Source organism: Pinus tabuliformis, chromosome 1_2 (assembly GCF_031772625.1).
Source record: "Pinus tabuliformis cultivar Carrire ecotype Pingquan chromosome 1_2, CPIR1, whole genome shotgun sequence".
Classification (NCBI taxonomy): domain Eukaryota; kingdom Viridiplantae; phylum Streptophyta; class Pinopsida; order Pinales; family Pinaceae; genus Pinus; species Pinus tabuliformis.
Window position 1 is genome coordinate 2220091 of NC_142298.1, and position 15085 is coordinate 2235175.

General features: G+C 33.3%; 1 protein-coding gene across 1 annotated transcript; it reads left to right on the forward strand.

Annotated features, from left to right (window-relative positions):
- Positions 1 to 4100: 4100 nt before the first annotated feature.
- On the forward strand, positions 4101 to 5951 carry LOC149204004 (protein NUCLEAR FUSION DEFECTIVE 4-like). Its single transcript, XM_089397005.1, has one exon. It carries the CDS (start codon positions 4101 to 4103, stop codon positions 5949 to 5951), a length of 1851 nt encoding a protein of 616 aa, XP_089253131.1.
- The last annotated feature ends 9134 nt before the right edge of the window (positions 5952 to 15085 follow it).

The following is a 15085-nucleotide window of genomic DNA, read 5'->3' on the forward strand; positions in this document are numbered from 1 at the left end:
GTTCTGATATAGATCCTTCAATGTTGTCCACATTGAACATCAAGGATAATTTTAGGGGCGAATGTTCGCCCTTTGGCGAAATTAAGGGGTTTTAAATTTTTAGTGGGCGAATATTTTGTATCATAGTACATTTTTACAAATCACCTCAAATAGCCCACCTTATTTTAAGGGAGAGGGTAAAAAAGGTAAATTTAGCCCTTGAAATTAGGACTTACAACCTTCCATTCGCCCATTTTCAAGAATAGGTTTTATTTAAGTGAATCCATTCGCCCATTTTCAAGAATAGGTTTTATTTAAGTGAATCCTATGGGCCAAATACCATATTTATAAAAGAGGTATGGTAAATTAATAAAAATATAAATAAATGAGAGGTATGGTAAATTAATAAAAATATAAATAAATGAGAGGTATGGTAAATAAATAAAACATTTTTTATATTTACTCCATAAGTCACCTTATATACATGTAAGGGTGTAAACAAATAAAAATATAAGTAAAGTGAAGGTATGGTAAATAAATAAAACGTCTTTTTATACTTACTCAAAAGGTATGGTAAATAAATAAAAATATAAATAAACTAGACGTATCGTAAATAAATAAAACCTCTTTTTATATTTAGTCCATAACCCTCGTTCTATTTATGAAGGCTCAAGAAAGAGGTTTTATTTAAGTGAATCCTATGGGCCAAATACCATATTTGTAAAAGAGGTATGGTAAATTAATAAAAATATAAATAAACGAGAGGTATGGTAAACAAATAAAACATTTTTTTATATTTACTCCATAAGTCACCTTATATTTACGAACACTCAAAAAATGGGTTATATTTAGGTGAAACCTATGGCCAAAATACTATGGGACAAATACCATGGACTAGATTGTTATTAATACCATGCAAAAAACCATTAATAACGCTAATATTAGAATTAATAAAAATAAAAATGGCACATGGTATTGACCCATGGTATTCACCAAAAGGGCACATGGTATTGACCCATGGTATTCACCTGGAATGTAGCCTATTTAAATGGGGGAATTAAACCAACATGTAGCCTATGCTAAGATTCACTAGGACTTTACAAAGTTTTATTATTTAGTGAAAGACTCGCCAAGATCTTACAAGATTTTATAATTGAGTAAAATATTCGCCATGCCTGGTGAGAGATTCGCCAAACAATTATATATACATATTATATTATTGATAAAATCGACTTCCATTTTTCCTATATACCATGGAGATTCGCCCATTTATTATATTTATAAATTTAGGGGGGGTTCTTAAAATTTTCCCTGTTGAACATGGTGTCTTCTTCCCATGGAGGCTCGAGACAATTTGGTATTGAACTCCCTCCCTGAAACTCCATCCTCAAGAGTTCATTCCAGATACGTTGTTTCCTCATAACATAGAATCCTGTGGGAGGAAGGGTACTTACATAGGACATAAAAATAGAACAAGTAAGAGCAAAATAGACACAAAATCTGAGTCATATGTGGTGAATAAGAACAAATGACTTTAAATTAATGTACTTGTAGAGGTGAGGATTCCGAACTTTGCCCAAATTTGAGGAGACCACACGGAAAAAAGATTTTGCAGATTCGAGCGATGGGAGAGTGAACTATGCGAACAAAGAACAATACCATGAACGGTGCAATTTTGGTGGAAGAATCACCTCGAACCTGGTGGATTCACCCTTAGTAGAGATTGCATTAGCATCGAGTTGCAGAGCATCATCTAGGAGGAGAATGAGAGACAAATGAAAAACTGCGGCCAAGGGTGTAGAAATTTCACCTGTAGATCAACTAATAATGCAATGTACTAAATCATAATACTAGATCTACTTCTAGAATAAACTTTGTGGAACCTTAATCGATATGAGCAATATCAAACAAGAACACATATAACTAAGAATATCATACAAGTGGAAATTATCTTAGAATTACACGAAGCCTTAGCTCGGAAGCTATCCAACTATCAGTAAAATCCCTCAATACCGCTAATAGACAAAATAGACAACACTTGTGTCTTCCTTCAATCCTCTAAGCCTCCTATTTTCTTGCGCAGTTTCTCTTGGGTGCTCTGGCTGCAACATGTGTGAATAATCCTCTCACACGCAACACTAACATCTAAAATAACTGCGCAATCTTGAAGTAGTTAATTCCTTCTACATGTATGAGTTTCCTTTATAGGAAAATTCCTCCAACTGATAGTACATTGTCCCTTCCTCTGATCTCAACTGGGTCTCTGACAGAACTGACATGTATGAGTTATTTATGAGAGAATATTCAGTTATCTAAAGTGTAATAGTTACATGCATGCAAGCAGTAACTAACTGAACTCACAATCAGTTCCTCCAACTGTTGGAACTAATCTAACTGGACTTAACTTAGTTAGCTGAGCTAACTAATTACAACATAAAATTACAACTCACTCTTATGTCTTTAACTAAGGGATAAATTCCTTAATCAAAGGAATAACTGTTGCATGTCCTCACATAGACTTCATGTTTGTTTTTCCTCAACTAATTAACTTGAGATGAATTAATTAATTATTTTACAAACAACTACTAAGATCAAATTCAAATTTTACTTCACAATTTTAGTTCAGGGACTAACTAAAAATGGAATCTATCCTGAAATGCTATTTTTAGAAATTCTATTTATAGCACTTCCATTTTTCATTCCTTTGCCATGTCCAACACTGGTGCCCAAACTGCTATTTATAACAATGTTATTTTTAGAATTTCTATTTTTAGCATTTCTTGTTGCCATTTTCAACAAAGGGTACCTCTTACGAGAACCCTAACCATTTTCAAGTGATTTCCTGCACTCAAATCAACCCTTGTGGAATCAACGATCGCCTGGATGCCCAACTCTCTGTTATGGTGAGACAGAGCTATAAACCATATACCCTTCTCGATACGTCATCATTAAATCTAAAGATTGAATTAAAACATAAAGTTAACAAATGATGCCACATTAAAATCACATTCTACCCGTAAGGTATTCCACTTTTGATTACATATATACACATATCATATAACATATTGTTGTAATGTGATTGACAAGTACGATGATCACATATTAGGAGCAAGTACATTCTATTTATATTTAAAAGGTAAATAATTTTTTATATTTATTTGTGTATTAACTTATAAGCAGGTCTAGAATTTCAAATCCCCTCTGCCCGTCAAATGAAAATTTGATGACGTTTTAGCATTTTTCATGCCTTTCATTTTACATTCTACTTAAATTTGTGACTGTGACTTCCCCTTATATAGAAATTCTCTTACAATTATTAGTTCATCTCAACTTCCTTTAATCTCCCTATGAGAGTGTCTTGTTTCTTCTCAGCATATGTGTTTCCACCTAGTATACAACCATATTTTAAAGATTTTATAAAGGTTTTTATCCTTTGGGAGTTAATAATTTTGGATTTGTACACATGTGAAAGAAACTAATGAAAGCCATATAATTATGATGACGAAGATCCTCAACTACTAGTAAATGAGATAGAGTTATTTTTTTTAAATATCATTTTTTTTTCTAAGTTTAATTTATTAATATGATAAAAAAAAAGAGTTAAAGTGAGGCCGGCATTAGAAGTTCTGAGCATCATTCACCTCCCTGTAAGATTGTCTAGCTTTGACTGTACTCACTTAGGGAAACAAGTCCAAGAAAGCATAAGTCCTAAAATAACTCAAAGCATAATTCCTTTCAACTAATTTAATATCCATTACACATATTTGGAACATTTTTGTCTGTTTCTCATGAAAGATTATTTAATCGACACCGTCCTATTCTTAAAAAACGCAACGCGACGCGACGCTCTTTGCGCCGAAAATCCACACTTCGATTTTCCATAATGTTTGTTTTCACATTACCACACGCAACTCTTCCGACGTGCCTCGCGTTATACGAATTCAAATGCTCAATTTATTATTTAACCAAGTGCGGAACCAATTATTCCCGTCATTGGGTTTAGTTGTCTAGTAGTAAACATTCGACTCCCAACGCATTTTTGCTTGGGATCGAAAATCCCTGTAAGATATTCGAACAAAACGAAATTGCAGTTGTTTCGCTGTGTTGTTCTGGTGAATATGATGGAGGGGAGTGAGGTGTTTGATTTGGCCAAAAGAGTGGTCATGGGAAGATGGTTTGTAGTATTTGTGTCGTTCCTTATTATGTCATTTTCTGGTGGCACTTATATGTTTCGGGATTACTCAGAAGCAATAAAAACTTCCCTGGGCTATGATCAGAGCACATTGAATACCTTGGCATTTTTCAAGGATCTGGGAGCTAATGTTGGGATTGTTGCAGGTCTCATCAATGAAGTCAGCCCTCCATGGGTTGTTCTTGGCGTTGGAGCCATCACGAATATCGTTGGATATTCATTGTTATGGTTATCTGTCACCCGACGAATTGCCAAGCCCAAGTTATGGCAAATGTATTTGTATATAGTCATTGGAGCTAATTCTCAGACATTTACCAACACGGGACCTCTGGTTACGTGTGTCAAGAATTTCCCTCGGAGCCGAGGAGTTGTGCTGGGGCTTCTGAAAGGATTTGTGGGTTTGAGTGGAGCAATTTTCACTCAGATTTACCATGCAATTTATGGGAATAGTGCCAGTGGATCGGCTGGTCTGATTCTTCTTCTTGGCTACTTACCTAGTGCTGTTTTTCTGATTGTAATGTTGATAGTTCGTCCTACAAAAGAGACGACGGAAAGAAATGAGCTGAAGCGATTCTACCACTTTCTCTACATAGCTCTAGGATTAACTGTATTTCTTATGCTTCTCATCGTAGTGGAGAATACGATGAAGAATTTACCTAAGGCAGGCTACAGAATTGTTGTTGCAATTATCGTGGTTTTCCTTTCGCTTCCTCTTGTAGTGATTGTTAAGGCAGAGATGGACAAAAAGAAGCAGCAACAGATTTCCACCGAGACCTCCGTCTCAACCATAGTAGATCATGCCGAAATCAGTTTTCTTACAATAGAAAATGAAGAGATGAATGATCCTCAACATTGCTCAGAGATCAAGGAAGGAGAATCGATAACCGGCAGAGAGTATATTGCTAATAGTACCGATGAAATGAGAGCGAGAGCTTCTATTGTATCCCGTATAGTGAAATTCTTGAAAAGCCCCAAAAGAGGAGACGACTTCACAATTCCTCAAGCTTTAGTAAGTCTCGATATGCTCATTCTGTTTTTAGCCAGTGTTTGTGGGATTGGATCAACTGTGACCGCCATTGATAATATGGGACAGATTGGAAACTCTCTTGGTTACACCCACCAGACTATAACCACCTTTGTTGCTCTTATTAGCATATGGAATTTTCTAGGCCGCGTTCTTGCTGGTTTTGTATCGGAAATTCTTCTCCAGAAGTATAAATTTCCCAGGCCGCTGATGTTGACGATAATTTTGCTTATTGCTTGCATTGGACATATTTTCATAGCTTTCGCACTTCCGGGTTCACTGTACATAGCGTCCATTATAAATGGACTGTGTTTGGGAGCTCAATGGCCTCTAAATAATGCAGTCATCTCACAGATATTTGGTCTCAAGTATTATGCCACTCTTTATAATTTTGGAGCGGTTGCGAGCCCCTTGGGAGTTTATCTTCTGTCTGTCAGAGGTGTGGGGCACATGTATGACCAAGAGGCAACAAAGCAGTGTACTGCTCTTGGGACTTGTTCGTCTCAGAGCGAGCTTACTTGCACTGGGCATAAATGTTTTCAGCTTTCGTTTATCATTATGACAACGGTGACCCTTTTTGGAGCCATGATTTCTTTTATTCTTGTCCTCAGAACGAGGCAATTCTACAGAGGTGATATATATGCCAAGTTTAAAGAGCCAGCCAACACAGCATCCCATGTTATAAAGAAAGCGGAACATGATAATCAAAGGAATGTGCTGGCCGCCGAGGTTGAAATTCAGCCAGCAGGGAAGTAATAAAGCTAGTTAGGGGGTTTTAGAGTGTTTATTTGTTCATCGTCATGGGTCATAGTAGGTTTTAGAGTGTTTATTTGTTCATCGTCTAGAATTGTTGGCACGACAGCCTTGCAGCAAACATTAACACAAACCAATCAGGATGTTGGAATGAATTACCAGCACAATATTAGTAGATTTTTATTCAAAGTAAAGGCAGTAGGTCATGGGTCAGAGTAGGTTTTAGAGTGTTTATTTGTTCATCGTCTAGAATTGTTGGCACGACACCCTTGTTGCAAACATTAACACAAACAAATCAGGACGTTGGAATCAATTAATTACCAGCACAATATTAGTAGATTTTTATTCTCATTGTTCTTCTTATTCACATAGTGAAAATTAATGTTTCTATACTCCATTTTCATCGTTAGCTTTCTGTACTCATACACTCCGTATTCTTCAGCATAATCACTAATATAATAATTATTTAAAAAATATTTATTTACTTTTATGGGTGCGATTTGGTTTTGCATTTTACAACCCAGATGATATATGACATTATGTAATACATCACGGTTCAGTTTGGGATAAGAAATATAATTCATTTCATGATATTATGTGATATAATTTGTTTATTTATTTATTTTATAACCAATTATTCATTAATATAAATTGTATATTAATATTTCAATATTCCACTTTTTAGGAATAACTTTTTATTTTCTACTACTTTATATTATATATGCTATTGTGATTTTTAATTATCATTATTCTTTTCTATAATAGATAGTAAATTAATCTATTAATTTTTTTAGTATTTTTTATGTGATAACTCTACATTATTGAGGTTAGTCATAATCATATACAAAATCACTTTTGATTATAATCAATTAAGAAATATTTGTTAATTTCATATGCCTCTCGTAAATAACCCAAGGTAAAATCAAAAGTTACGAATTAGTTATAAAACTGATTCTTGGTATTTGTGAAAACCGAATGAGGGGAAATCAAGAAGGGAAATCTTGGTAAAAAGGTATTCATCGAGAATCCACTAGGATTGCTGGAACACAACTCGATGGTCAAGGAGTTTTTGAAACTCCGACGAGGTTGTGCAAGTAGTAGCGCTTGAGTTTAAAGTACATTTAAAAGAGAGGAATAAGTAGAAGCTGAGAGAACCAAATTGCCTACACGATGGAACATTCTCTTGGAGTCCAATGAAAGAGAGAGTCTGTTGGTGATCGGTTCAATAGGCGTTGTTTTACTATTTTTCAACAAAGCCTTAATGAGGCAAACAATAGAGGAGTGAAGGAGCTAGTATTAGGATATCATGCATGGGTTACATGATATGTTGACTGTGTTTGTTACCAGAACTTGAAGAAAATGATAGTTTGTTGGTTGGAGCGAACGTACATGAAGTCGTAGTGTGGGAAGGTGCCACTTAACGCTGTGGCTAAGAGCTATGGCTATTTGCCCACCCTCCGAAGGTGTAGGCTCGCTGAAAAAAAGAAAAATCTTAGAAGGCCACGACTTCATCTGTATCACGATTATGGTAAAGAAATTGAATCACATCTTGACATTTAATAAAAGAAGAATGGAGAACCTGCTGTACACAGTTTTGTTTTTGATGGCTTGTGGTGGTACAGCTGGGAAAAGATAAATAACTTGCTCACTTTCTTGAAGGAATATGTTAGTGCATGCAGTAAAAGATTGAATATTTTATATGTTTTCTTAGTAGAGAAAATATCTGCATGCATGCAGTAAAAGATTGAATATTTATATGTTTTCTTGGTAAAGAAAATATGTTAATGCATGCAGTTAAAGATTGAATATTTTATGTGTTTTCTTGGTAAAGAAGAATTTTAATGCATGCAGTAAAAGAAATATTATTTTATACGTTTTCTTGATAAAGAAAATATGTTAATGCATGAAGTTAAAGATTGAATATCTTATAGGTTTTCTTGCCAAAGAAAATATGTCAATGCATGCAGTTAAAGATTATGTATTTTTATTTAATAAAAGTTTCTTAAAAAGGGATATATGCTAATTGCATTATGATTCTAGCTGCTTTCTAAGTTTCTAGTGAAATAATTATGCATTACATGAATGATAGAAATAGCTAATGATGTGCTTCTAGGCACATAGATATTCATTTCTAACTTTCTTGAAGAAAGAGTATGTTTTATATACACATAAATATAGTTTCATTTTAGAAAAATGTGCATACTTCATGTATGAAAATGATGGCTTTTATGAGAGGTCTATTGAAACAAAAATAGAGTTTCCTATTCTTAAAATACATATGAATAGTGTTCATATCATATCAAGAATCCATACTATTTCATGAAAAGATTATGTGCATTGAAGTAAAAGTAATTGTGTTAGAAAAAACACATGTTGCTTACACATAAGGGTAGCTATTGTGACTTTGGAAATATGATTTTGTGTGTACATAGTAAAAGTGATTATGTTAACTTTGTTGGAAATAATAATCTCTTGAAAAGATTGTCTTGTTAGATGATTTGTGTCAGTTTCTTGATTTTACTGCATAAAAGGTTAAGTTAACCATGTCATTTTTTCCTGAATTTTTATGCATAAAGATGGAATCTATAATAGTTTCTTAAAAGGGAAGCAATGAGGAACCTACCTATGGGATGATAGAGAATTGAGGGTATAATGACTTCCTTTAAGAAAGAAGTAAGTAATTTGTTACATGAAATGATGGTAGTATTCTAGACAAGCGAATATGAGTTGCAGACATTTAAGAAGGGATATTATGATAAGCTATTGTATGCACAAAGAATAGTCATTGTGATATAGAGATAAGTTCTTTGTATGATAGAGAAACTATGTTGAGTTCTCGAAAAATAACTATGTGAAAAGAACACATGTGCATAAGCATAGCAACAACAGTGTATTACATGTATGAAGATATCATGATTGTGTTATACATTTTAGTGGAACTAATGGGTTAGATATCTTAAAGAGAATTATGCATTAGCGTGAATAAACATTATGGAAGTAAAACAATTATTTACTTGAACATATGTACTAATTAATTAATATGTTATGCTTGCTCATGCACATGACTAGATGTTAAAATACCACTTTTAGAAGTTTCTTATTGATTGATTAATATTGTATCTAATCTTGTTGACAACTACATTAATAGGAAACGATGGCGGTTGGTGCCAAAGAAAAGTGATGTTTAACATTGTGGCAGAAAAAGGATTAATGGTCCATGCAGATGATTACGAGTTGCGGGATCATACATTGCTAGAACAATCATGCCACAAGGAATGTTGCATGTGGCGGTATGTAAGTAAAGGGTTTCATGGAAACTATATTAGCTTTTAGCTAGTTATGTGACATGTTAATGGTAATTCATTGTAATACTTTTATAACAATGGTTAAGGGATGGAATCCCTTATAAGTCATTGACTGAGGGGTGAAAACCCTCACGAGCGTCTAGTAATAAGATTAAACGTTTGCAAGTTTTCACCCTACGGGGTTTCCAGGGTATATTGGTGTTCAGTGGTGTGATTTCCTTTCCTGTCAGTTTGATGACGATGAATCCTTGTTGCTGATGGTTCTTTATTTGATGTGATAATCATAATGTCCAAAGTACATGATTAATTAATATGGTTAAGGAAAATCATGAAATGGACACAAGGTTCATGAGACAGTTTAAGTTGTTACACTACCACAGTGGTGGTTGCTGGTTATGCAAATGGTTATGAAACTTACTGTCTTTTACTGAAATTTACTTGATGTATTAATGAAAATTATATCTAATGGTTAATGAGGAATTGAGGAGTTGTGAATTGGATAATTACTTGTGGGTAATTTGTATAAAAAAATTCTATACTCCATGCTTTTATATGCGAGGTTACCGGGGTACGTTACAGTTAATAGTGTCAAGAATTTAGATTTGAATTAAATTAACTATATAATAATTATTATTATTTGATGTATATATAAGAAATGTATAAAAAATTTAATAAGTCGGATATTTAATTATTAATTAAAATTTATGTATATTAAATAATTTATTGAGTCCAATAATAAAACTAATATAGTAATATATTAAAAATGTGTTATAAAATATAGGTAAAATAAGTATATTGGAAATTGAAATATCTTTCAAATATTATAATTTGTAAATATTTGTAATTATTTCTTTAGAATATTACATATTCCAAAATTTTGTAATTCTCTATGTAGGTTTATTAATTTTCTAAATTCTAATACAAATGAGGAACATCATATTATATTCTAAAAAGTACAATGTTGATTAATCAATAAAGATTAGTTCAATTGTTATTTCCCTATTCACTAAGGTGAGACATGTTTGTAGCTAGCTTCAATTAAATTATTTTCACAATTCATCTATTTTTAATATAGAAAGGATTAATAAAATTACTTAACAAATCCATTTCCATATAACATTTATTTTTATTTTAATGTGTCTCAAGTTCCTTGTCCACCATTCAATTCTTTCTATATTTTAATCTAGTTGTGTTATTTCTCAACCAATGCTTGTACTAATTCTATTTAAACCTATGTCGTATTTCTTCAACCAATACCAAGAGTTCTAAAAGCATATGACTTCTCTATATGCTATTATGAATGACTAAATCTTTGCTTATCCAATTTTTATCATTAAATATTTGTTAGAAGGAAATGGTATGTAGTAATTATACCTTATAACAAGTAGAGAAACAATGACCACTATACTTTCTAACTATTTATGAATAGACGATAAAAAATAATAATCAGAGCCATACAAAGTCTTACAAAATCTATTAGTGATGGTCACAACTAATGTTACGTATCATATTGTTAGGAAATTATATATGACGGAGCAATGGAACACAAAAAATATTGCAGAAATATAAACACAGAAAATGCATAAAACAAGAGAGACACAGATATACGTTATTCACCCAATTTGGGCTACGTCCACGGAGAAACAACTAGTCCTCCTTTTATCATATTATCCAACAAACTGAAGAGATACAACCTACAAAAGATACGTTGTAACTCCCTCTTCTCTCTCAATCTCCTATCTCTTCCTCACTCAGAATACAAATCTACATAGACCCAATACAATTCCCTCATATATAGTGAGGGGTTTCATTCTAGGGAAAAAATCCCTAAATTAAACATAACTTCTACTGTCAGATCATTCGCCTAATGAACGACCCAGATTGAATAGAAATTACTAGAATTTTACAAGGCAATTTTACATCTATTTTTAGCTTCGAGGGCTTGCCCCTAAACCCCCACCGGGGGACCACTAGTCCCCGAACCCCCGCTGGGGGGACACCCCTCGCATGGAAGGATATATAGTCTTCCTAGGGTTTACATCGAGCTAAAACCTTTGAGTACATAAGAGAATTAGGCTCCACACCCAACAATCTCCCACTTGGAGACTAATTATAGCAACTCCACCACTCCTTCATTTACTAGACAATGACTCCACTTTGGACCTTGTTGTTTCTCATTTTCTTCATCATACTTGACGACCAATTGAAACTTAGTAGATTCTTAGTTTCTCCCTAGTTACAACTTTTGTTAACATATCTACAGGATTCTAGCTAGTGTGTATCTTGTCCAACTTCAGCTGTCCATCTTCCAATGCTAACCGTATGAAATGGTACTTGAGCTATATATGCTTGGTCTTGGAATGAAATGCAGAGTTCTTTGCAAGATGTATGGCACTATGGCTATCACTGTATAACCTGCCCAACTCCTGCTTCTTACCCAATTCATCCAGAAACCTTTTTAACCAAATCATTTCTTTACTAGCCTCTGTAGCAGCAACATACTCTGCTTTTGTTATTGAGAGTGCAAAAACACTTTGTAGTTTTGAGACCCAACTGACAGCTGTTCCACCTACAGTAAACATAGACCTTGTTGTTCTCCTCCTGTTATCTCTATCACCTGCCATATCTGCATCAAAATACCCCTGTAGAGCAATGTTTGAACCACTAAAGCATAATGCTTGATTTGTGGTACCTCTCAAATACCTCAGAATCCACTTCATCACCATCCAATGTTCTTTTCCTAGATTGTTCATGTACCTTCTTACAACTCCCACCACATGTGCAATATTAGGCCTTATGCAGACCATTGCATACATTAAGCTTCCAACTGCTGATGGATATGGAACTTTAGACATATGAGCCATTTCTTCCTGAGTCTTGGGTCACGCCTCCTTACTTAATGTGAAATGGCTAGCCAAAGGTATACTAATCGGTTTTGCATTCTACATATTAAACCTTTTCAACACCTTTTCTATGTACTTACTTTGAGACAATGTTAATTTGCAATTCTTCTAGTCTCTAGTTATTCTCATACCAAGGATTTGTTTTGCAACACCCAAATCCTTCATTGCAAATGAGTTTGCCAATTTCCTTTTGAGCAAATTTATTTCCTACATGTTAGAACCTACAACAACCATGTCATCTACATACAATAACAATATAATATAGCTTCCATCATTTTGCCTTTTGAGATAAACACAATGGTTAGGCTGACATCTAGTATAACCTTGTTTAGACATAAACTTGTTGAATTTTAGATACCACTGCCTTGGAGCCTGTTTTAAGCCATACAAGCTCTTCTTCAACCTGCACACTAGTTTCTCCTGCCCTTTTACCTCATATCCTTGTGGCTGCAACATATATATCTCTTCCTCCAAATCCCCATGGAGAAAAGTTGTCTTTACATCTAACTTCTCGAGATGCAAATCTTTAACTGCTACTAGACTTAAAATAGTTCTGATTGAAGTCATTTTCACAACATAAGAAAATATCTCATCAAAGTCTATACCCTTTTTCTGTGCAAACCCTTTCACCACAAGTCTAGCTTTGTAACTGTGTTTTCCTCCATCTTCTTCCTTCAACGTGTAAACCCATTTATTCTGCAATGTTGTTTTACCTGCAGGTAACCTAACTAAGTCCCATGTTTGGTTATGTGCTAAGGAGTCCATCTCTTCTTTCATGGTTTTGTCCCACTTCTTCCTGGTTTGTACCTGCACTGCTTCTTCATAACATTTTGGTTCACCAGAATCAGTCAACAATACATAATATAATGAAGGAGAGTATCGTTCAGGGGGTCTACTTACGGAGTAAACATAAAGAAAATATTTAAAATACGCTTGGGTATATTTTTCAGGTGCGTATCAGACATTTAGATCCGTTTTCCAACTTATATATAGTTTTTCCAAGTTGATTCATTAATTAAATATAAATTTAAGTATAAATGAAACTTTTGCAGTATAGTTTATGTTTAATTTTAAATGTAAATTATATCACAGGAGGTGAGTATCTCATTATAAAAATTATGTTATATCATAAAAAAAAAATAAAGATTGAAATCATGATAATGATTTAATAAAATTATGTTAAATTATAATATTTCATTAAAAAAGATTAAACACAGGATTTATCTAAATCATGTTAACGATTTATTGAAATTTGAACAAGTATTTGTAGAGATTTCAAAGAATATAATCTGAACTGTTATAAAATTCTGGTTCCTATTAAAAATTAAAATAACCTTTTGTAAAAAGTAAAATAATATTTTGAAATTGTAAACATTATTTATATAATTAACTCATCATATTTAATTTAATAAAATGAAAGATATATTTTGAATAATTTGTAGTTTAAATATTACTTAGTCAAACAAGCAATGAGTTATCATTAATTAAATTTCAATTTATTTAATCTGTTAACATAGTTTACATATATATTAAAATTTTCAAGATTTAGTTATAAAATAGAGAAATATATCTAAAATTTTAATTTTAATGATATAAATGGTTTTGATTGTAATTAACTTTTTGTTTTCTACGGTACAAGTGTTACTAAAACTTACTAAACAATTGTCAAGGCAGGTTACTAAAACTTTGGTGAAGTTTCCCTCTCTCAAAGTCCATCTTAACTTATATTTGTTGATTAAGTTTTTATTCATGCTCATTCCCCCTTTGTACCTTTTACCTAAAATCTCATAAAATTTCTATATTTTGATCGGGGCAAGGACAAAGTCTCGATGATTAACACAAAAATTTACAATCTTGATTCTACCGGGGTTGGATAACTCCCGACGAGGTAACGAATGCCCAAATCCGCTCAACACAGATTTCACGTTGATGTATGTTTCAATATTGAGTTTTAGGAATTAAATCTCCTCTGTACTAGACAAACTTATAAGAAATTTCAACAATCCAATTATTCCATAAACAATGGAGCTTCGCATCACTCGAATGGCAACAAAATTTGGAGTCCAAGTTCCTCAAAACTTTCCAATATCGTAAGAACTTTTCTCTTTCCCTCGAACTCTATTTAAGCCATAAATTTTACCCAATGGATGCATCCATCTCCCTTGAAATCCATGAGGAAAATCAAGTAGTCTCAAGGTAAGACGGAAAACTTGAATCACAAGCCCTAAGTAGTGAAGAAGAAGAAGATACTTTACATCAGTTTGACAACATTGATGAAATCCCATTAAAAAACAATGCAAGATGGTGGATGTTGTAAGGGAAATATGGCAATTTGCACAACATTTCCTAACTCCCCTAAAATCATTGTGGCTTCACTACTGACCCATTTTGAATTAGTTCACTGCCTAGAATCATTTGCACACTTTTTTCTATAAATTTTTAGAGATCCTCCATGGTAATATTTGTGAAGAGACCATTTAGTGCATTGCTTGCAATATTGTTACTAAATTTCTTAAAATCAATGCTCTCATTATAATAGTTGGAAAAATTAAGATTGTTGTAACATGTATACACGAGTATGCTTGAATGAACCAAGAAATGAAGAAATTAAATCTCCTCTACATTGGAAAAACCCACAAGAAATTTCAACAATCCAGGTGCACCATAGACAAAGGATCTCTACATCACTGGAATGGAAAAAAATATGTACTTTGCGTCCCTCAAAACCCTCCAATATGGTAAGAGCTTTCCTCGTTTCCAAGAACTTTTTTCGAGCTATAAATTATACCCAACGGATGCATCCACAACCCTTGAAATCCCCAAGGAAAATTAGGTTTTCCAAATGGAGGAAAAAAATCATGAATCACAACCCTAAGAAATGAAGAAGGAAATATGGATGTTGTAAGTGAAATATGGTAAGTTGCACAAC